General features: G+C 40.7%; 1 protein-coding gene across 3 annotated transcripts in view; it reads right to left on the bottom strand.

Annotated features, from left to right (window-relative positions):
- Positions 1–22,973, bottom strand: part of HGD (homogentisate 1,2-dioxygenase) — a 55,759-nt gene extending 32,786 nt beyond the window's left edge. Inside the window, exons 1-4 of one of the 3 annotated variants that reach the window (XM_055259459.2) lie at positions 22,435–22,973; positions 16,150–16,221; positions 15,267–15,355; positions 10,739–10,844 (exon numbers count right to left, since the gene is read on the bottom strand). In XM_055259459.2, the coding sequence (XP_055115434.1) occupies positions 10,739–10,844; positions 15,267–15,355; positions 16,150–16,221; positions 22,435–22,449 (282 nt within the window). In that variant the 5' untranslated portion in view covers positions 22,450–22,973. Of the gene's footprint in view, positions 1–10,738; positions 10,845–15,266; positions 15,356–16,149; positions 16,222–19,537; positions 19,557–22,434 lie in introns of those variants that run through there. The other 2 variants (XM_055259460.2, XM_063630657.1) reach the window with 2 other exon arrangements.
- Between the last annotated feature and the right edge of the window lie 1,234 nt (positions 22,974–24,207).

A 24,207-nucleotide genomic window follows, 5' to 3' on the forward strand; every position in this document is an offset into this window, starting at 1 on the left:
GTCACTTCCACATTTTCAGGTGTCTTTATAGCAATGTCCCACTCCTTGGTACCAATTTTCTTTGTTAGTTCGTTCTTGCACTGCTATAAAGAAAGACCTGAGATTGAGTAATTTATAAAGAAAAGAGGTTTGATTGGCTCATAGTTCTGCAGGCTGCACAGGAAACGTAGCAGCTTCTGCTTCTGGAAAGGCTCAGAAAGTTTTCAATCATGGCAGAAGGCAAAGGGGGAATGAGGCATCTCGTATGATGGGAGCAGGAGCAAGAGAGAGTGGGAGAGGTGGTCACATAATGGGGGTGGATTTCTCACGAATGGCTTAGCACTACCCTCTTCGTGCTGTTCTCATGACAGTGAGTTCTCATGAGATCTGGACTTTAAAAGTGTGTAGCACCTCCCTCCTCTCTCTCTTGCTCCTGCTCCTGCCATCTGAGATACCTTGCTCCGCCTTTGCCTTCCACCATGATTGGAAGCATCCTGAGGCCCCTCCCAGAAGCAGAAGCCACTATGCTTCCTGTACACCGTATAGAACTATGAGCCTCCTTTCTTTGTAAGTTACCCAGTCTCAGGAATTTCTTTATAGCAGTGTGAGAATGGACTAATACAATGTATAAATAGTTGTTAGCAGAGAGATCCAGGGTAATTTGTGGTGGTGAGTTTCAGTCCAGGCTAAGAAAGACAGGAAGGATTAAAATAAAACCGTGGCTCACTTGAATTCTTCAGAAACTTTGGAAATTTGTTGGAAAAAAAGGTAGCATGAATTATGTGGAGAGAAATCAGGCTTTGGTTGATCTGTTGGAGTTCTTTGAGGTGATAGGCAAGAGTATAGATAAGGAGGATCCAAGTCACTGTAATTTAGATTTCTAAAAGTCTTTCAGGCCAAGCGAGGTGTTTCACCCCTGTAATCCCAGCACTTTGGGAGGCCGAGGTGGGCAGATCACCTGAGGTCAGGAGTTCGAGACCAGTCTGGCCAACATGGTGAAACCATGTCTCTACTAAAAATACAAAAATTAGCTGGGCATGGTGGTGGGCACCTGTAATCCCAGCTACTTGGGAGGCTGAGGCAGGAGAATCGCTTGAACTCAAGAGGAGGAGCTTGCAGTGAGCTGATATCACACCACTGCACTCCAGCCTGGGTGACAGAGCAAGGCTCTGTCTCAAAAAACAAAACAAAACAAAAGTCTTTCATGAGGCTACAAATGAAGATGAGCCATCAAGGACAAAAACTTGGATTCTCATTTGACCTTGTCCTTGAATGTAAAGCTAAGAGCTTTATATCCATTACCTAGCACCTAGCACAGAGTATAGAACATAATAGTCACTCAATTAATATTTGTTGGATGACATTTAATTCTCACAACAACTCTCTAAGGCTCCCTGTGATTATTATTATCATCTCTATTTTAGAAGTGAAAAAAAATGATGGTTTAGAACAGTTAAATTTTCTCTACTAAGAACTGATGCCAACACTTTCTCAGACCCTCTTATTAACTTACACCCTGAGCCCTTTGATCTTAGACGGTCTTGACATGTTTCCCAAATTATTCCTGATCTCCTTGGTTCCTAAACCCAAGCTTTCCCTCCTTTTAATGGTCTTGTACGTGGTCTTTCAAACTGATCTTCGTTTACTTTTCCTCCAGTGCTGAATCACCCTGGCCAGTCTGATTCCTGGGACACTAACCCTGCTTAGGTCCTTCAGGGTCAATGTTTCTTGTCTAATCCCCTTATATTAATTCTTTCAAACAATATTTATTGAACCTCTCTGTGTGCCAGATTTTATGCTAGATGCTGGAGGTGAACATGACATTGTCTGTTCCCTCATGTAATCCATTACAGAAGATTCTGGAAATGTGAAAACCTCATGATAGAAAAACAAGGAAGTGGATGAGTGCAAATAACTTTGGAAGAGAAATGTAAATAGAAATGTTCTCTCAGGAATAAGTCCTGGCACAGGGCCTATTTAACATTCTTATATATGGAAAATAAGAGATATAAGCAATAAAATCATCTGGTTTGCAGACAGCTCCATATCTTTGCAAGAAGTGAAATGTAAGTTGATGGAGATGAAATGTAAAAAGAGCTAGCAAGCTGTCCAAAAGGGCTGAGCAGGGGAATGTGCACTGTAATGTTGGCACACACCACTGAATGCATTTAGAGAAATGCAATCTAATTTATTTATAGAATGATAGGATCTGAACTATCAGGGAGCAAATTCAACAAATACTTGCGATTCTATTTGGAAGAAGGCATGTACTGAATACTGCAGATCAGATGAAGATGATAGAGACATAGAACCTTAAATACTCTGAGAAATATTGAAAGGGCATAATGAAGAAAGTATTATTTAAAATGAATCATAAATCATGAGTGGGATTTAGATGGGTGAATATTTGTGAAGGAAGAACAGGAAATCCCAGGTAGATAAAATGACGATGGTTCTAGTGTGACTGATAGGTAGGGGACATGGAAGGGAGTGGAGAGTCTGAAAGGCTGTGATAGTGAATCAGAGCTCTTGATCTGTTATCTGGAAGCCTGCACTGGATTGGCTGGGCAGTGGAGGGAGCGGGTGATGGTTAGATTTAAAGATTTTTGAGATGATAATTTAGAACGCTGATTCTGGCAGCACGGTGTGGGATAGGGAGGGGAAGACATAGGAATCAGATAGAAGGTCATTATAATAGTCTAGGTAAGAAGAAATGAGGTCTGAACCAGGTGGAGGTAGGAAAAGGAAAAAAGGAACCAGAGAGATCCTGAAAGCACACTCTACAGCAGAATTTCATAAAGTGCGATCCAGCACCAACCTGCATGGGAATCATCTGGGGAGACTCCTGTGTACCACCTCAGACCTACTGAACTGGGATCTCTGGGGAGCAAGACTGAGGAATCTACATTTTCAACAAGTCCCCTGGTAACTCTTATGTATACTCAGGCATCACCATTCTATGGACTTGGCACCTGATTCAGTGTAGTGAGCTAGGAAAATCCTCTATTGCTCAAGGAGTTCCTCCTGTTAGTTTGTCCCACTTGGTTATTTCTTATCAACAACTATCCCTTCATCTCTAAGGCAAAGAGAATCCAAAAGAGTGGGAATCCTTAGTAGATATTTAGAGGGAAAAAGAAGCAGAAGGAGAGAATTATGGGCTAGATTGTGTTCCTCCTCCAAATTCATATGTTGAAGTCCTAACCCCCTGTATTTCAGAATGTGACTATATTTGGAGATGCAGTCTTTACAGGGATAATTAAATTTAAATGAGGTCACTAGAGTGGACCCTAATCTGATATGATTGCTGTCCTTATAAGAACAGGAAATTTGGCTATAGACACAGAGGGACGATGATGTGAGGAGCCAAGGAGAAGATACAAGCCAACGAGAGAGGCCTCAGAAGAAAGCAACCCTGCCGATACCTCAATCTTGGAATCCAGAACTGTTAGAAAATAAATCTCTTTTGCTTAAGCCACCCAGTATCTTTTTGTTATGATAGCTCTAGCAGACGAATACAGAGGGGAAGGGGAAGGTTGGGGTGACAAGAAGGAGAAGAAAAGAGGAGGATAAGAAAGACAGTAAGGAAGAGAAAGGGAAGAGAGAGAGTAAGTACTTCCCCTTCTCTCAGAGGGGAGATGATGACAAGGGGGAGGTGAGAGTTGTCTTAGTCCATTTTCACGCTGCTGATAAAGACGTTCCTGAGATGGAGTAATTTATAAAGGAAAAAGGTTTAATTGGACTTACAGTTCCACGTGGCTGGGGAAGCCTCACAATGATAGCAGAAGGCAAGGAGGAGAAAGTCATGTCTCACTTGGGTGGCAGCAGGCAAAGAAAGAGCTTGTGCAGATAGACTACCTCCCACCAGGTCCTTCCCGTAACACGTGGGAATTCAAGATGAGATTTGGGTGGGGACACAGTCAAACTATATCAAGATTCTAGTTCAGGACCTTGAAGAACACTTATTTTGCAGGTTTAGGAATCATGCAATGTCATGGAACCCAGGGAAAAAAGGGGATTCAGGAAGAAAAGAAGGAGGTCAGTTGTTCCAGGCTGGGATGTAGAGGAGAAAAGGATTATATTTAGTGTGGATTTACTACATAATAGCAAAAATGGAAAAAAATTCAAATATCTCACAATATAGGAATTGTTTTATAAACATTTATTGGATTATAATATAATATCAAAAATATCTACACTCAAGAAGTTTAAAAAGACATGGAAAAAGGAGCAAAATATGATATTTAAATAAAAATAATTTAAGACTGCATTACACCATGAGCTTATAGTAAATATATATGTAATTGATATTTTTTTTAAAAAAGCACTATTATAAGTGTATTCACAGCCTCTTCCTCTTCCCTTCCCTGATCTCTGCAGAAAATTCAGATTTGCCTATTCTCACCGGAGTCCCTTGAACTCCAGTATTGCCATGGAGGTCACTGTTAGTGTGTTATCCCAGCCAAAGGGGGTAGGGGATCTACAGTGCAGGTATCATTTTCTAGAGGCAGAATGTACAGGGAGGAAGACAGAAGCCAACAATCAATGGTGACGAGGCATGAAGAGCTTGGGGAAGGTGAGAGGTGAGGTGAGAGAAGACAGATGTGAGAGGGTTGGAGTCTGGGAAAAACTGGAAAAAGGGGATTTTAAAGTGTTGCTGTGGGTCATATATTGGATACTCTTTAATGTTTTCAGGAAAAGCAAGTAAAGATTAACTTTTCTTTCTCTTTCTTTCTTTCTTTCTTTCTTTCTTTCTTTCTTTCTTTCTTTCTTTCTTTTCTTACTTTCTTTTTCTTTCTTTTTTTTTTTTTTTTTTTTTTTTGTGATAGGGTTTCGCACTGTTGCCCAGGCTGGAGTACAGTGGCACAAACAGGGCTCACTGCAGCCCTGACCTCCCAGGCTTGAGCAGTCCTCCCACCTCAGCCACCTGAGTGCCTGGGATTACCGGTGCTTGCCACCATGCTCAGCTAATTTTTTTCTCATTTTTGTGGAGCCAGGGTCTTGCTGTGTTGCCAGGGCTGGTCTCAAACTCCTGAACTCAAGTGAATCTCTCATCTTGGCCTCCCAAAGTGCTGGGATTACAGGCATGAGCCACTGTGCCTGGCCAGATATTATTTTAAATTACTTTTGGTTACTGGCTACATAGGACCCTAGGAATTATTTATTTACATATATGTACAAAAAGAAAAGACTTGAAAGAACCCAAAACATTAGAAGTTGTTAACTCTGTGTTAGTAAAATTACTGGGCATTGACACTTTTATGTAAGTTTTAAATAAAAATATGTATTAATTAGAGAGTGATGCACTATTGTGTAAAGTGGGTATAAATATTTTCAATAGAGTCATCTGGGCAGGCTGAATTGCATAGGGTTAAAGAGTGAATGAGGGTGATAAAGTGGGTTTAGATTATTTCTCAAGGAATCTGGCTGTGAATAGGAGAGACTTGGGCAAGAGAGGCAGGAAAATCCAAGACATTTGTGGAGGGAAGGGGATTTCAGGATGGCAAAACCCAGAAAGTTTGACAAATTAGACAGCAAATACCCTGTAAGGGTGTATTGTTTTGAAACTTTTTTTTATAATTTGCATGTACTAGAGACAGAAGGCATTTTATGATATGTCTTTAATTAGCTTTAAGGTATTTCTCACTTGGTCCAAATTATACTGGTTAAGAACCAAGAGGTAATTTTCTCAGCTGAGTCTTAACTGAGTCAAGAATCTGATTTTTCAACAATCAAGAGGTTAGAGATGAAATAATAAGAAAAATAAATTTTAAAAGACCCTTAAAGAGAAATGCGAATTCAGGAATTCTAGCTGAAATCTGTAAAATTGTGGTTAAATTGGATGTAGATTAGTTAATTAAATTCTCAGACTTCAGAAGTTAGAGACAGACACATAAAATTAGGTATACTTCTTATGTGAGATATTAATGAATTGAATTTATGTCCTCAGGCTGAATTTAAATACACTCAAAAAAAGGTTGCATTAATTCTTGGATAACTGATTAAATATACACTAAAGAAATGAAGGCTTTAGGGGGAGCAGCCCCCAGTCTTCCCGAGAGGGTGTCAAAGATGACAGTGATGATTGCATATTGCATGATGCTGCCTTTGGGACTAAATGTTACACTGGAGGAATCATCAGGCAATCCTCAGGTCTTCAAATTCCCAGAGATGACTAATGTGGATAGTTGGTGAAGCTGATGAAATATTGGATTTGGTCTATGACAGGTGAAGACATACCTATCACACAGGCTTCAGCTGGGAAGGACTGTCAGAGGGGTACCTAAATATAAATTTCTCAGCCTTTCTTGCTGAGAGTCTGGAGAACATATTTGGAGGAGGTTATGAGGGAGAAAGTGATGAATGCAAAATGCTGTGGTTAAATAATGAAGTATAAAATTGGAAAGAGATATTAACGTGTAAAGAAGGTGTAAAAAAAAAAGACAAAAGGGTAGATTTTGCAAGATCAGCCAGGGTTTATCACAGAAACAGAAGTAGTTGGCGGGTGACAGAGGTCACAAGTCAGAAAGATCATAAGCTGCTACCTGGATGGAGCCGGTGTTCACGGAGACACGGAGACACTGAGGCACATCTCTCCCAGTGTGTGTGAAGACAAGGTCTCAAAGGAGCAGGGAAGATATTGGAGAAGAAATTCATTTGGTGGCTACCATATAGAAAGTGTTCAGGAAATTCAAAACAGAAGAAAGGCAACAAGTTCAAGGACAAAAGCAAAGCCATTCTAACCATAGGTTAGAATGGGCAACATGGGAAGCAGGGAGAAGAGGAACAAATATGGGCTGAGGGTCTACTAGAAAACAAGCAGAAACTTCTAATACAGCTATTATTATTATTATTGTCATTATTATTTTGAGACGGAGTTTTGCTCTTGTTGCCCAGGCTGTAGTCCAATGGCGCAATCTTGGCTCACCACAATCTCCGCCTCCTGGGTTCAAGCAATTCTCCTGCCTCAGCCTTCCAAGTAGTTGGGATTTCAGGCATGCGCCACTGCACTTGGCTAATTTTGTATTTTTAGTAGAGGTGGCATTTCTCCACGTTGGTCAAGCTGGTCTCGAACTCCTGACCTCAGGTAAGGCTGGTCTCGAACTCCCAGTCTCAGGTGATCCGCCAGCCTTGGCTTCCCAAAGTGCTGGGATTACAGGCATGAGCCACCATGCCCGCCCTGATACAGCTATTTTGATGCCTCTGTATTAACTCAAGCTTTTTAATCCAGTTGCTTCAAACTTCCTGGTCAAAATGTATGTCAACTATTTATGAAATAATGAATTAACATGTACAAATTATATACTTGACTCTCACTTATGATGGGAGACTTCCAGTAATATTTTATTAATTTCTACAATATTTTTGGGTTTTTATAAGTATATTTTACTCATATAATCAGACAAAGCTAAGCTGGGTGCAGTGGTTCATGCCTGGAATTCCAGCACTTTGGGAGGCTCAGGCAGGCAGATCGCTTGAGCCCAGGAGTTCGAGACCAGCCTGAGTAACATGGTGAAACCCTTTCTCTACCAAAAATACAAAAAATTAGCTGGCCATTGTGGTGCACACCTGTACTCCCAGCTACTTGGGAGGCTGAGGTAAGAGGATCATCTGAGCCTGGGAAGTCAAGGCTGCAGTGAGCTGTGATCACACCACTGTACTCCCGGCTGAACAACAGAGTGAGACTCTTGTCTCAAAAAAAAAAAAAAAAAAAAAAAGACAAAGCTAGAAAAATTCTATTCGAACAAGATTATCTTCCATGGATATGTCACCCAAACTCCAAAATAATTCCTATGAAAGGGTGTATTCATATTAAATAAAATATAGCAATGACAGTCAAGGAAATAATAATATATAATAAAGGTATATTACTGAGCATATTACACATCACACTCAAAGTAGAGTCACATCACATATTTTCCTTGAAGGTTAGGTTTAAAACCTAACCCCCTACCCTGAATAAAACTACATAAAAGAAGTATGGCTCCACTGTTGTCCACACAACTACAAACAAATCTATGAAGATTTATTAAGGTTGAGAGGCTTAGAAAATTGTTGTGATTGATATGAGCAGGCAGGAGCCCTGGAACTCCCCAGCCTACCCTGTTAACCACTAGTGATTTGATTGCTATCTTGAAGCAAAATAATAATAAATAATTATTTATCATTATAAATAATAATTTAAATTATCCAAATCTTCCCATGGACTTTTCTTACAATTCCCCATTTAGTTAATTTCATATACATAATTACTACACCCGTATTACTTGAACCCACATGAGACTCAAGAATGAGGTGAAGTCAGGGTGCCCAGGTTGGTTGTGCAAGCTGTGCCCTGCACAAGTGCCTTGTCCAACTGAAGGGGAAAGGGAAGAGCTGAATGCCTAGTCTGTGTCCTTTTGTGTGGGGGACTGAGTCTGAGGGGGTTGGAGGTTAGAATAGGGGCTGCATTTTACAATGTGCTTAAAGGCAATATATAGGCCAGCTGGGGACCAGGGAGGATGTCTGCTTTATGCATTAAACTTCATACAAGTTTAAGGGTCAGTTATTTAGACAAAATATCTTAGTTTCAAAGTGGCTGTGAGGTAGACAATATTTTAAATACCAATTCACATTTTTCCACCCTAAATGCCTCCCTCCCTTCCTGTCCCTGGTAGAGAGGGGTGGTAGCAGATGCTTATTTTGCTGAGATTTCCATAATTAAGACAAGAGAGAGAAATGGGCAGGAAACCAAAGGTGTCTATAAATTATTTTGACTTTTTTCTTATAAAAAGTCTAAGCACTTAGGGGAGGGAGATTTGCAGGTGTAGACAAAGTATCATGGTAAACAAAGGGGAAGCAGGAGATTTCCTTGGGCTGTGGAAAGTGGCAGGGGGAGAGGGAGGGAGAGAGAGAGTAGGAGGGAGGGAAAGAGAGCAGAAGAAGACTTCAGAGTAAAAAATAATATAAAATGAAGAAATAAATTTACCCGAATAATGTAAATTCAGGTAAATATAAATAGCTGTATCAGAATCATGGTTCTTGCCTATCACATGCCAGGCATTGTACAAAGCAGGTTCACACCTATTCTCTCATAATCTTCACAATAGCACTGTGAGGGAGATGTTATCATCCCATTTTACAGTTGAAACATCATAGCTTAAGACACAGCTAGTAAGTAGAGGGGCAGGGATGCAAACCCAGGTCTGTTTTTCTTCCTGCCCTACATACCCATTATCAGCGACACGTACCTAAACTCAGGGACGAAGGCAATATACTGGGGTTCTCAGAAGGTTAAAAAAAAAAAGAGAGCTCAGTCCATTATAGCACTGGGTCTATCTCATTGCTATAGTACTTGTTCTGTCTCATTCTATCTTATATACTCTGCAAGCAGAGTACGTAAGTAATACCGATAAGCAGAGAAAACGCCCACTATTACTAGATCAAAAGGAGGAAACTCCTAGAAAAAGAATGGAAGTCCTAGGTCTGAAGAGACTGTGGTAGTGATCTGTGACCACAGTAGACTTGCATAATTCAGCCCAGACAGCAAGACTGTCACCCCTATGCCAGATTTCAAAGGCCTCTCTTCAAAGTTGTCTGTATTGAATGTGTTTTCTATATTTCGTGGTAAGTTTAGATTAACAACAAAAAAAACCTATGAGCATGTAGATATTTTGACCAACCTATAAAATTTCCACTCATCCAATTCACCTGAGCAGTTCTACTAAGTCTGAACTACTCCTGTGTCCATCTATATGCCATTAGGCTAGAAAAATACAAGCTTAAGTGCACGTGTGCACACACACACACATACACACACACACACACACACGCAGACTGTTAATCAAGTTTATCCTAAAGCTACCTCCTTACATATTTTAAGTTCTGCCTAAAGCTTTCTCCATACACAGTGAACCATAACCTAATTGGATGTGTAACCTACTCTTGTGCCAATCATTGTGACACACTGTTAAAACTGTGTTCAAGTAAGTCATATGCTGAGCTGCAACCAATCTGGCTATTTCTGTACCTCATTTCTGTTTTCTGTACATCACTTTCCTTTTTCTGTCCATAAATCGTCTTCTACTAGTGTCTGCACTGGAGTCTCTCAGAACCTATCCTGGCTCAGGTAGAATAATTTGTGAATTGTCCTTTGCCCAATTAAACTCTGTTAAATTAGATTTGTCTAAGGTTTTTCTTTTAACAATATGTATATACATAATCAATCAATCAGTTCCAAAATTCCCACCTCATATGGTTTGGCTGTGTCCCACCCAAATCTCATCTTGAATTATAGTTCCCATAATCCTCACATTTTGTGGGAGGGACCTTCATGGTTGGAGGTAATTGAATCATGGGGATGGTTACCCTCATGCTGTTCTCATGATAGTGAGTTCTCACAAGATATGATAGTTTTATAAGGGGATTTTCCCCATTTTGCTTAACACTTCTCTCTCCTGCCGCCATATGAAGAAGAATGTGTTTGCTTCCCCTTCCGCCATGACTGTAAGTTTCTTGAGGCCTCCCCAGCCATGCAGAACTGTGAGTCAATTAAAAATATTTCCTTTATAAATTACCCAGTCTTGTTTATTTTTTCATAGCAGCATGAGAATGGACTAATACACCACCCAAGTTTGAGCAGAAAACAGACACACTTTAGCATTTATTAAAATAATCCTTTAAAAAACTATCTATTTTTTTCAATGACCATGGTATTCTATTTAGGTATTTCTAGTCAAGTCTTTGGGCATATGATATGCTTCAATTCACAGGACCAGGTTACCTGGTTAGGATCAGGATCAACTTCATCCCAGTTGTGAGTGACATAGCCTTCATCAATGGATTCAAAGGGTTTGTGAGAAACTGAAGGTAGAATCCTATACAGCCAGCTAGAGGGAAAAGCATACAAGATATACAAGCTTTAGAGTAATGTTCTGAGTGATACACAGAATGGCTCAGGCAGTACCATTAGGAAGACACTCAAGTCAACAGCGACCTGTGGGCTCTAATGTGTGAAGCAGTGAAGCAGTGTAACAGCATCACTTTTTAATGGCCATCTCCTGCCCACAGCCCTGGCCTCTTCTCACTTTTTCATTCCACCCATCATGCTTCAAATGGACTGTGACTCATGGTTATTTCCATGCTGCCAAAAAATGAAGAATTGTCTTTTCTAAAAACTATAAAGGAAGGGGAAGTACCTTGAGGGATATCTGTGTAGGAAAATCCATAGAAAAACATTAGCTTATGTGTATCATAGGATGCTAGTCCTTGCTCTGGAAGGCAAGAACAATGAGTTCTACGTAGCTTGAGAGAATATGGGTGGTATCTTTGTTATTTCTGAAATAATAAATCAATTTTCTCCTTTAAAATTACAAAAGTAGTACATGCCAAAGGTAAAAATAATTCAAGTAATTAAAAAAGTCCTGAAAGGTAAATGGCTCCTTCCTCCTCCAGTTTCTTCAGGGCTATTCCTCAGAGGCATCAGAGCTTAGTGATTTTCTTATATATTTCTTATATATTCTTTCAGATACATCCAATGCATTTCTAAACAAAATTATCAGATCATTTTAACACTTTATTATCATACTAACAATGTGTGAGAGTGCCTGCTCACCCACACCTTCACAAATCTGGAGTATTATTAAAAATTTTAGTGTTTTAGGTGAAAATTAGTATCTCATTTTATTTTGTATTTCCTTTATTATGAGTTAGAAAATACAAAATATTTCCAAAAAACAAGTCTATTTGTTTATTGGCTCTTTATAGTTTTTCTATGAATTACTTGTAAAAGTCCTTTATCATTTTTTATTGGGTTTATTTGTCTTTTTGATATTAATTTATAAGAGAAAAAGATGCTGGAGAGGCTGTGGAGAGATAAGAATGCTTTTACACTGTTGGTGGGAATGTAAATTAGTTCAACCATTGTGGAAGGCAGTGTGGTGATTCCTCAAAGACCTACAATGAGAAATACCATTTGACCCAGCCATCCCATTACTGGGTGCATACCCAAAAGAATATAAATCATTCTGTTATGAAGACACATGCACACATATGTTTATTGCAGCACTATTCACAATGGCAAAGACATAGAATCAACCCAAATGCCCATCAATGATAGACTGGATAAAGAAAATGTGGTACATATACACCATGGAATACTATGCAGCCACAAAAAGGAATGAGATCATGTCCTTTGCAGAGACATGGATGGAACTGGAAGCCAATGTTCTCAGCGAACTAAAGCAGGAACAGAAAACCAAACACCGCATGTTCTCACTCATAAGTGGGAGCTGAACAATGAGAACACATGGACACAGTGAGGGGAATAACACACGCTGGGGCCAGTTGGTGGGTGGGAGTTGTGGGAGGGAGAGCATTTAAAAAATGGCTAATGTATGCTGGGCTTAATACTTAGGAGATGGGTTGATAGGTGCAGCAAACCACCATGGCACATGTTTACCTATGTAACAAACCTGCGCATCCTGCACCTATACCCCAGAACTTAAAATAAAATAAAAATAAATTAACACTTCTGTACTCCAAAATTATAAGAGTGTGTGTCCATGTTTTATTGTAGTACATTTATGCCTTTATTTGTTTTTCTTTCTTTTCTTTTTAAAGTGTGTCCTCTCTACCAGGACCAGATCTCAGGCTTCAGGAAGGGAAGAAGACTCTGATAAAGGAATCTGAAAGGACACCAGGATGAGACCTTCCAGAAGTTGGAAGGGACATTGAAGCTCACTAAGAGGTACCCAAGTCCTTTCAGAGGCTACTACCCTGACAAAATACAGAAGGACAATGGAAGACCAGACCTGAATCAACAGGCTCTGGCCCTTTCAAGACCAAGGACAGTCTAGCTCAGTGAGTTGAGTTGGCCTGGCCCAACATTGAGCCATCTGGGGGAAAAAGGGCTAGATCTGTTTAGTTTCCATTTGATTCCTCCATCTCTTGATGATGTGACCTCAGACCTTGGTCTTACTAAGCCTCTCCAGCTCCCAGTATATGAAGTTCAGAGCATGTGTGTATGTCTTGGAACCACCTGTGTGATCCTGGGAGAGTTACTAGACTTCCTGAACCTTATGTTCTTCATCCTTGTCTCCTAAGATTGTTGTGAGAACTCAAAGAGTTTGTGTACCAAAAATGCCTGGCATACAGTAGCTGCTGGCTTATTAGGTGTTTGTTAAATTGCCTTTCTTCTCTTAATCTTCTGAATTTTTATCACAGTCCACATTTTCCAAATTCTCTCTCCAGACTCTTGCCTTTTCAAGACCCAAGGGATCAATCAGCTAGCTAATCTAATAAAAATCCTTGATAGGTAGGTAGGTAGGTAGGTAGGTAGACTCTTCAATAGTTTCGTGGTGGCCCTGCATGCTATGGTTCTGATGAGTAATAACTAAGAATTTCAGGCTGGCCTACTTGTGGATAGGACTGGTCCTATCTTCCCACTGGAGATTTTGAGTGGGAAGCATTTCCACAAAATTCTTGTGGATATCTTTGAGGAGTTCTTCTAAATAGATGGGTGAGCCATACCTAGTGTCCCTTGTTTTTTAGCTGAGTTTATAAAACTCCCCAGGCAGCACTACATTGCCCTGAACAGAGATTTAATTCTGATTCAGGGAACAGTGCCAGCTTCTTAATGAAATGCCAACAGCTCCTTTTCAGCCTCCTGGAACAAAGCTCAGCTCCTGCTGGCTGAAGATATTGCTGAATAATGGGGACAGGCAACAGAATCCGGAGACCAGGTGGCTTGTTAGGGAATGGGCCATAAAGTCAAGAACATAGTCATAGAGGACAGGTTGTCATAAATTAGAATGGACAGAATTATCTGCGTGCTTACCTTACCCTATTTGGGCTTACAGAGAGAGAGACAGAGAGAGACAGAGAGAGAGAGAGAGAGAGAAAGAGAGAGAGAGAAAGATGATTAAATAACGAGGAATTATCCCCTGATTTTTGACATGTATAGAAAACTTTCTCTATCTCTTCCTCTTTCCATGCATATATCTATTGAGAGAAAAGTACTGTTAATACTGACATTGTAACATAGCACTTGCCATATATCATGCCCAGTTCTCTTGACAGCCTCCTAGAGATACCCTGGAAATGAGGCAGAAACTCTGCTATGATGGCAATACTTAATGATAGTTATTATGACAATAACTAGCATTAACTGAGCACTAACCATGTGCCTGTGGCAATGTGCTAAGCTAAGCTAATGTGCTAAGCTAAGCTAGTGTGCTTTACACACATCCTTTCTTTTAATCCTCACCACAGCTATGAAATAGGTACCATAATTATCTTTGTTTTATGAATGAAGAACTAGAAGATCCAAGAGGGCAGATGATTTACCCAAGGCCATACAGCTGGAAAAGGAGCCAGGATTTATACTCAGGAGGCCTGCCTCCAGGGTGGCCATGATTAAACCACGCAATCTTTATCATTTGTATGGTCCATTATAGTTTTGTACTTACTATCTCATTTGCTTCTCAGAAGGACCTGTGGAGATAAACCCAGGCTGCGCTGCTAAGCAGTACAAGACCACATGCCCTTCTTCCCAAGTCTCTGATATCAGCAGCATTCCTCTTCACAAATGCCTTAGCCTAAAATTTTTATAATTAGACACTATTTGTTTAAATCATAACACTTACTGCCTCCCAAAACTATAACAAATACTGCATCCAACCTGCCTGATATGAGTTAATCAAGGGATCATGTTCATTGACCTGGATGTAGGATTAGAGCAAACATGGAACGTGGCATACTATGTAAATGAATATGCTAGTTTCTAGCAAGGGCAAATACCAGAGTAAAAACCTTATTAATTCAAACCACAATGGGCCATAATACATGACTTTTTAGCTATCCAAGCTTCGTTTACCCAACATTTTCTTGCAAAGAACATACCTCTAGTCAGCTGAGAAAGATACTGCTCTGAATCTTCCATAATTGTGACTTAGTCATTATAAAACAAAACAAAACAGGTAAACCCCAAGCCAAAACTCAACAGGACAGTCTTTAGAAGGAGGCCAAACTATTAGGAATATTTCCTTCTGAGTATAGGAGATAATTTGTAAATGGAACTGGACATTTGTATTTTCCCAGCTCTGTGCAGCTTTCCTTCACCTTCTTCCACCAGTCACTTGGTGCTAGCTGGCAGGAAGTTCATTCTTTTCTGACCATGACCCAGACCATAGCCTATAAGAAGCAGGATCTTGGGAAGCTCTGGGAGGCTGTGGCCCAGGGGAAGGAGGCAGCACAAAGTCCCTGTCATAGTTCCCACAGTCTGCAGGTCAGAATTCATCTAATCCTTGTACCTTCTCTTATTGGTGCTCCGCGGACAAGTGAAAGCCGATCCTGAGAGCTGCTCAGCATAGAGATTGTAGGGGCAGACCTGAGGATTATTCTGAAACAAAGGATGCAATAAACAATATTACTCCCATCTGAAAAGCATCCCACCTTCCCACCAACCAACTCAGTAGGGGGATGGGGATGCTCTGGGCCACTGCACATGACCATCTCCAACCCGATATGTTTCTTGTAACAATTTTTGATGTGACTTGCCACGCGATTATAAAAGTAATATATATTTATTGTAGAAAATTTATAAACTATACGATATCACCCATTATTTCACAACCAGAAATAACCGAGTGTTAACATGTTGGTATTTTTCCTTGCATTCTTATCCTCCAAAATTGTGACCCTATCATACCTGTAACCCTGTAATAATCAGGCATTTTTTTCTGTTTTTTTAAGAAATGAGGATTTTTTATGCCATGATACAGTCTTCAAAATGTTTTGAAAATATTTTTTTTACTGCGTTGTTGCTTTTCTAGCCAGCACTAGTATGAACATCTTTGTGCATACATGTTAAAGCACCTTGTTATTTTATCATAATTTTCACATCTATGGTGTTCAAGGGGAATATGAGGAATTCTCTTTAACCTGGGTTTTTGGGGATCCCATGGGAAACCCTATAGTTAATTTTACTAGCTTGGATTGGCTGCTGTGCCACCAATCCAATTTTAATCTTGTTGTCATTGCTCTGTATCTTCATTGCCCCTATGACTTTGGAAACCCCTAGACAGTTCACAGGCTAGAATGGAAGAGCCACGGTGGATGGAGGCAGTTTGGCCTGAAAGCTAGTCATCCAGGAATAGGATTCAGAGCTCTTCTAAGCACTTTATTTGCTCGTACCTGTCCTTCTGGCAGGGAACCTGGGCAGCGAGGATCCTCTGAGGAACACTCATTCCCGAATCCAGAAATGTACTGTATGTGACAAAGACATAAATACCACCATTAGTAGGATTTAAAGAGCATTTCAGAAAGTTGGCAGTTTACAAAGGTAAGAATTTCTATATGGACATATGTTTGTGTATGATGTTCCATATAATATCTTTACTGTGTCTTGACATATGAATCATTTAGGGAAGACAATATGCTTTCTGTGAATTTTAAAGACTTCTAATTAATCAGAAGAGTGCTGGATATTGCATAGACTTCTCTACCCTTAGCTGTACTTAGCTGATATATGGGTCTACACTGTAACCTCCCTGAACTTGAGACTCCATTTCCCTTTCAAACTCTGGGAAAAAAAAAAGCATCTAGGAAGAGGTGTGTGGGTCCAACCCTGACAGCAAAACCCTCTCCAAACTAGCCTTGCTGCAAGCAGAAGCCTCTGCTATCTGCCTCATCTATGGAACACATCTATATTTGTGTGAATGCATGAAAATAAAGTTTTAAGATATGGGTGGCCTTCAGGAGACATGCCAGCCCAGAATCTTTTCACAATGACACAATAGAACCTACTCTGATTGCCATCTCTTCACTTTACACCCAGAGGAAAAAAAAAGTTGAAGGGTTTCTCAACAAGGTAAGTCATGGAGAGCCCCTGAAACTTACTCTTGCAACACTCAACACACTTGTGAGTTCTTGTGCACTGTCTGGTTCTTTTGCTAGCCTATAAGCTGCATGAAGGCTGGGACTATGGCAGTCTTGGCTCATAGAAGGTAATCAGTGGAAATTTGTCGATTGATTGAGTTTTTCCCTTAAAGCCAATTCTAATGTAAGTGTATGTGTGCTGCTGTAAATAGGGTTAGAACCCTCTTTGCTCTAACTTAAATACCAATTGATTTTAGCCCAGGGTAATGAAAGTGCAGTCTTGCTCAGTGAGCGAAATGTCACCATCTGAACACATCTCCTTAAGAGATATAAGAAGGGTGGAAGTGGGTGAAGGGTAGGCCCTCCAGCGTTCTCAGTTGTTGTGGGAAGTCTGGGACCCCAAATGGAGGGACCGGCTGAAGCCATGGCAGAAGAACGTGGATAGTGAAGATTTCATGGACACTTATTAGTTCCCCAAATTAATACTTTTGTAATTTCTTATGCTTGTCTTTGCTGCAATCTCTAAACATATATTGTAAAGATTTCATGGACACTTATCACTTCCCCGTCAATACCCTTGTGATTTCCTATGCCTGTCTTTACTTTAGTCTCTTAATCCTGTCAGCTGAGGAGGATGTATATTGCCTCAGGACCCTGTAATAATTGCATTAACTGCACAAATTGTACAGCATTTGTGTTTGAGCTATATGAAATCTGGGCACCTTGAAAAAAAAACAGGATAACAGCAATTGTTCAGGGAATAAGAGAGATAACCTTAAACTCTGACCGCCAGTGAGCTGGGCAGAACAGAGCCATATTTCTCTTCTTTCAAAAGCAAATGGGAGAAATATCACTGAATTCTTTTTCTCAGCATGGAACATCCCTGAGAAAGAGAATACACACCTGGAGGAATAGGCTTATAAACAGCCCCCAAGGTGCACCTGTCTCTTATGGTCGAGACTGTAGGGGTGAAATAGACCCCAGTTTCCCACAGCGCTCCCAGGCTTATTAGGAAGAGGAAATTCCCGCCTAACAAATTTTGGTCAGACCAGTTGATCTCAAAAACCCTGTCTCCTGATAAGATGTTATCAATGACAATGGTGCTCGAAACTTCATTAGCAATTTTAATTTCACCCCGGTCCTGTGGTCCTGTGATCTCGCCCTGCCTCCACTTGCCTTGTGATATTCTATTACCTTGTGAAGTACTTGATGTCTGTGACCCACACCTATTCGCACACTCTCTCCCCTTTTGAAAATCCCTAATAAAAACTTGCTGGTTTTTGTGGCTTGTGGGGCATCATGGAACCTACCGACGTGTGATGTCTCCCCCGGACAACTGGCTTTAAAATTTCTCTCTTTTGTACTCTGTCCCTTTATTTCTCAAGCTGGCCGACGCTTAGGGAAAATAGAAAAGAACCTACGTGAATATCGGGGCAGGTTACCCAACACTCAGTGGCATGGAGAGGTAACAAGCCTGGATGTGTGAGTGATGATTAGGCCAACAACAGTCTATATTTGGAAGAAATATCAGATGTGAATGTTATGACCTAGGAAGCAATGGAAGTGAAAAATTATTCTTTTTGCCTTCAGACTCAATATTTTGTATATTTGAAAATTTGTCATCACAAGAAATACTAAGTTATATACCGATTTGTCAAAAGCAGCAGCATGCAGTTAGGATGATATCTTTGGGGAAATGGCAGAGACCATCCAACATTCTGATTCTCTGCTGCATCCAATTTTCTTCTCTCAAAACGAACCCCATGCTCACCATCAACGGGATTGAATTTGAGCTGCTGAGAATTGGTAATAACCCCAAATTATCTTCAATTCTGTGAAATGGAATTTTAGACCAGCCTGTGACTGAAGCCACTGGGCATTACAGTGCCTTCGCTTTGTTCAACTGCCACATTGTTTCTCTCTGCAAGAGAGGAAAGAAGGCTGGAGTACAGCTGAGCTTTCTGGCAGGCACTGGTGGATTTACTCATTAACCTTCCCCATTCTTTGTAACTGCCGGCCTCAGAAGAGAGTTCAGGGTTATGTGTTTGGAGCACGAGTTAGTATATATGTTTCTGAAGCACTTGATTCAGACTGTGCTTTAAAAAATAGGAAAGAAAGTAGAAAGAACAGCTGGTGGTTTGGAAGGGAGCCACCAAGCACCAAGAGGTGTGAGTTCTGAATCCGTTTCTCAATCTTAGCTGCAGCGCACTGGCTAAAGAGGAAGGTGAAAACTGCTGAGTCACTATCAAATCAATTGGTTTTTCTAATCCCCTGAGAGAAAAAGTACAGAGTTTATTACAGCTTTAAAATGCCATGTCCCTCACTGCCAAAGGCATCTGAATTAAGGAAGCAGTATTCGCAGCTGCTTTCTGCAGACATTGAGCTCAAGGACAGAATCTGAACTCTGCTTTTATCAGCTGTGAAAATCCGAGCATTCATTTCCAGCTGGTTCAGTGCCTATGTAAAAGTATATTGTGTACAAAAATAAGATTAAAAAGCTAACATTAAGCAAGTGTGTTTGTATGTTTTCTACAGTTCGGATTTCTGAATAATTTGATCTGACAGAAAAATATGATTTCATTTCTTTTCGAGAGAATTATATGCATACTTTCTAAATGCAAGAATAAATTCCTGAGCTCCATGTGACTTCAGTACCATCAGTTATTTGGCAGCTTATGAGTATACAGCTTTTTAATTTTCTCACCTGGTCCCCAGGATATGGTTTACTTGTCAGAGTAGTTTTATGAGGTGCTTTCTCCTGACTCTGATTCTAGGTAACACCTGATGAGATGAACAGATGGTGCACCTCGCTTCCTCTTACTGGGCATGAAGGAAAGAGAGAGAAGTCAGGGTAGAGATGAAACTACTGCTACCTTTTTTTTTCTGTAGAAAAAGAGTCTAATATTTCTAGTTGACCTTGATGGGAACACAGAACATAGATTGTAAAGGGAACTTGCAGATTATTGCAGTAGGCTGAATAATGGCTCGCTCTGAAATGTATATATGGCTTAACCCCTGAAACCTGTGAGTATTACCTTTTCTAGCCAAACAGACTTTTGCATATATGATTAAAGATCTTGGGATGGGGAGATATCCTAATTATTTGGGTGTATCCTAAATGCAATCACAAGTGTCATTATAAGAGGGAGGCAAAGGGAGATTTGACTTATAAGAGGAGAAAAGGTGATGTGATTACAAAAGCAGAGATACATTTTTTTGAAGATAGAGGAAGAGGCTACAAACCAAGGAATGTGGGTAGCCTCTAGAAGAGGAAACAGAATCCATGGAAAAGGCAGGAAAACACAATCTCTCATAGAATCTCCAGAAGAAACCAGCCACACTGACACCTCGACTTTAGCCCAGTGAAACCAATTTCACTTCTGACCACCACAACTTCAAGATAATAAATTTGTGTTGTTTTAAGCCAATAAATTTGTGGTAATTTTTTCCAGCAGCAACAGGAAATCAGTTATGTAGAATAGTAGGTCCCATCTCTGGCTAATCATTAGAATTACTCCAGAAGCTTGTTACATACAGACCCAGAGCCAGTGAATCAAGGATTTGGTGGTGGGGCCCAGAGCCTGAATATTAAGCAAGCTCTTCGTTTTAGAAATGAGGAAACCAAGATTGGGAGAAGCTAAGCAACTTACTCAAATACATAGGGTATTTCACTTTAAATTTAATTTTATTACCTTTTGAATTTTCTTCCCCCAATTGTACTTTTGTGTAAATGTGATTTCATTTATGGCTTTGTGTTCACATATTCATTAAAATGAAGAAATAAAAGATGCAAAACAGTTTTAAAAATTATATAATGTTTATTGATTAGAATGAATATGATGCAATCTGGTTTTCTGTGTTTGGATTCCTGACCTCTGGAGTTAACTTTTCTTTGTAAAGATTAGACAGCAGGCAGGGAAGAATGCCTTTGAAACTGAGAGCAAAGACTGGCATGCAATTTACATTGATGTCCTGGTGCTGTGCATAATAAGTTGCTTAAACATGACAGCAGGATAGGATTTTACATAAAATTTATTTACAAATGGTAAAGATGTTTCCAACCTCTGCTGAACTTCCTCATAGAATGTTCATCAGAAAACAAAGTTTCTACCTACTATTTCTTCCAAGACTTCAACTCGTACCACTGACATCATGACCCTCAGTTCTATTCCCCTAGGCCTGCCCACTCCCCTGAAATCCAGATCTATAAATCCAACCACCGCCTGGGTATCTCAATTTGGCTGTCCCTCCATCAACTCAAATTTGGCTGACACAGTTTTGGATTCTAGAGCATGCAGGCATTCTGTATGTGCTATGCCTTTGCACTCACTCTTCCCTCCAGACCCCATCCTTCTTCACTTTGCCAGTTCCTACTTCTCTCTTAAGACTCAGTTTAGGTATAGGCTCCTTTAAGAAATTTTTTTGACTCTACCTAGCCCAGACTCAGTTCATCTACTATATTAATCTGCAGTATCATGCACTAGCACAAAATATTTGCTGAAAGAAAGAATGAGAGTTAACTTTTAGTCAGGCATAAAGAAAAAAAACCAAAGTCTACTCCGGTGTTGAGTGTTTTCAGGATTCCTACCAATTAGGAAGGTGTTTGATTCTTCAAACTCAGAAACATCTCCCCTTAACTGATGGATTCTTCAAACTCAGCATCAGTTAGAGGGCATTAGGGCACTTCTCAAACCCTGCATTCTGGGAAGATGTCTGTTGTGGGGTGGTCTGGTCCACTTGGCCTGAGCCAAGGTTCCGGGTAGTTCTGTTCGGTTACACATGCATGTGTTGAGCATTGATGCAAGCCTGGGTGGGGCACTAGGCATGGTTTTAGATATTAGGGACATATTCTGTTTTCCTTGCCTTAAGATACCAGTCTAGTAGGAGCCACTAAGGGCCCTTTTTGAGCCTGGACTTCGCATTCAAACATACTGTTTCTAATCAAGTCATCTATTGGCAGTGACCTTGGGCAAATCATAGTCTCTCCAAGCATTACTTTTCTAATTGAAACAAGAACCTCTCTCTACACCCCAGATTTATTTTGAGGATTATGAGTTAATTCATAGTTAAAATGCCTAGCACCTAACAGCACATAACCCACACATACTTTTCAAATGCGCATTACTAAAAAGAAGGAATGATTTCCTAGAGGAGGTGTTAGGGCTTCTACTGGCCAACTGCTGATTCAGAGCCTCAATTAACGAAATAGATTAAGCATATCTAATTGGTCACCGGAAGTGGTCCATGAAGCTGCAGCAATGGGAAGGTGTCAGAGCAGGGGGTGGGAAAGAGACATAGAGAGAAACGTGCATGTCCGTAGTGGAGGGGAGCTCTTAGGATGTCTACAGATTTCCAAGACAATAATTGAAATGAACAAAAGCAAGGGATGACCAATAAGAGCTTCCTTTCTTTCGTTTATCACCTTTCCCTTGTTCTTCAGCCCCAGCCGTGCCCACAGACACCACAGTGAAGCCTCTGAACACAGGGGTTTGAACCAGGGCCTCTCCAAGTCTTTTCCAACTCTGATACCCTGGAGTTCTCAGAAGCTTCCATAAATTTTGGCTGAAGAAGCCACAGCAAACTTGCCAGATGGTTTCTTACCTTTAACGCAGCCATTTTCTCTCTCCTCTATGTGTGATGACTTCAGGAAACCCAGGCCCAGAGGATATAAAGCCACAAGGCTTCTTTCTCCTTCAAACCACTCTTTGGCTATTCCAGTTCCCACTGCTTCACTGCGCTTCACTGGTCAGCGTGTCACTCAAACTAGCTGAAAGAATTGCCTAACTCATACACAGGGACAAAGTCCAGCAAGCTTATTTAGCCGGTTACACAACTGCTTTTGGTTTTTACACAGTTTGTTCCTAAGTGTTTGCAGAGGCTTGGCTCCTCTTCACCTGAGGTAGAGATTGACCAATTATTTATTCCAGTTAAAAGTAGGCTTATTTCAAAAGGCAGAGAATTTGAAGCTATCGGGGAGAGGAACTGTGGCAGACAGTGCCTGCTGTGTGTGGTGGAGGATTCTCTGCTCAGTCCTGACTCAGGCTAGGAAGGAACAGGGCAGTGCTGAGTCTCCTGGAGAGCAGTGAGAAAACCCCCAGACATTTACCAGCTGCAGATGTTTACACTGGGGTAAGATGTTTACACACAGCCACCTGAAGACAGGGACTGGGACCAGAACCAGTTTTCTGCAGGTGCCTCCCAGGAATGAGCTCAGGTTCTCGGGTGAACCATTCAGAGCCTGCAACATTTCACTTAGAGCAAACTGATTATGTTTCCTACTGCTCCTTTTAATTTCTTAAAGTATGTTTAGTTTTCTTATAAATTCTTTGAGAGTTTTGTTTCCTAATGCCTCCATACTTCTAAAACAGACCAAGGGATTACTCTCCAGCCACCTCCTCTATGACTCCCTTGTTCTTCATCTTGGCCGCTCTCCTTGGTCATTGGCAGGTAGCAGCTTCATGACTAGTGGTGTTCAGAAAGGGGAAAACATATATTGAGTTTCTGCTTTTGTCAGATTTTTCCATATCTAACTTCACAAAAACAATCTTGTAAATTAGGCATTATCACAACTCAAATGCCAACAGACGAGGGAGGAAGTGTAAATGAATAAAGTAGGCTAGCTGATTTTTCAAGATAAGATGAAGCTCCAATTTTTAAACACTGGCAATTAGAGTGAGAGAGAGAGAAACCACCCTGTGGCAGATGGCAAAAAATGCCCCAATTCCTCCTATCCTTGTATGTGTGCCCCTTTGAACGTGACTTTGCTGTTCCTCCCATCAAGAGGTAGGGTCTTTCTCTTTGGCCAATAGCAAACATGACACAGAGTTTGAAACATGCTTGTGCCTTAGGACAAGGCCCATTCTTGCAGCCTGAGACCACAGTGCAAAGACACTGGGCTGGCCTCCAGAGGTCCAGGCAACAGCCCTGCAAGCCCCACAGGAACTGCCAGACATGTGAATGAGGCAGTCTGGCTGCCAGGTGACTGCGCAGAACATGTGTGATCCCAAGCAAGACCAGCAGAAAAACCACCAGTTAAATCTGGCTCAAACTGCTGAGCCACAGAATTGGGGAACAAATAGAATGGCATATTTCACACTACTAAATTTTGGGGTGGTTTGTTAAGCAGTGATAAATAACTGATATAATCATGCAGGTCGAAAAACATGTGCAGATTTGAAGTGGCCACAGGCTGCTAGTTTGAGACCCTCTGCTTTAGATAAATGGGCTTAAACAACTTCCAGGGGTCCCCAGGCTCCAGCATACTGCAGTAGCAGCAGAATTATTGCCTGTGTATGAGGTGCTAGCACAGACTGGGCCAGACCAAAGGGGACATGTTGATAGGAAATATGCTGGTAGAAAACCATGCCTGCAGAT

This window comes from Symphalangus syndactylus, chromosome 21 (assembly GCF_028878055.3).
Source record: "Symphalangus syndactylus isolate Jambi chromosome 21, NHGRI_mSymSyn1-v2.1_pri, whole genome shotgun sequence".
NCBI classification, from domain to species: Eukaryota; Metazoa; Chordata; class Mammalia; order Primates; family Hylobatidae; genus Symphalangus; species Symphalangus syndactylus.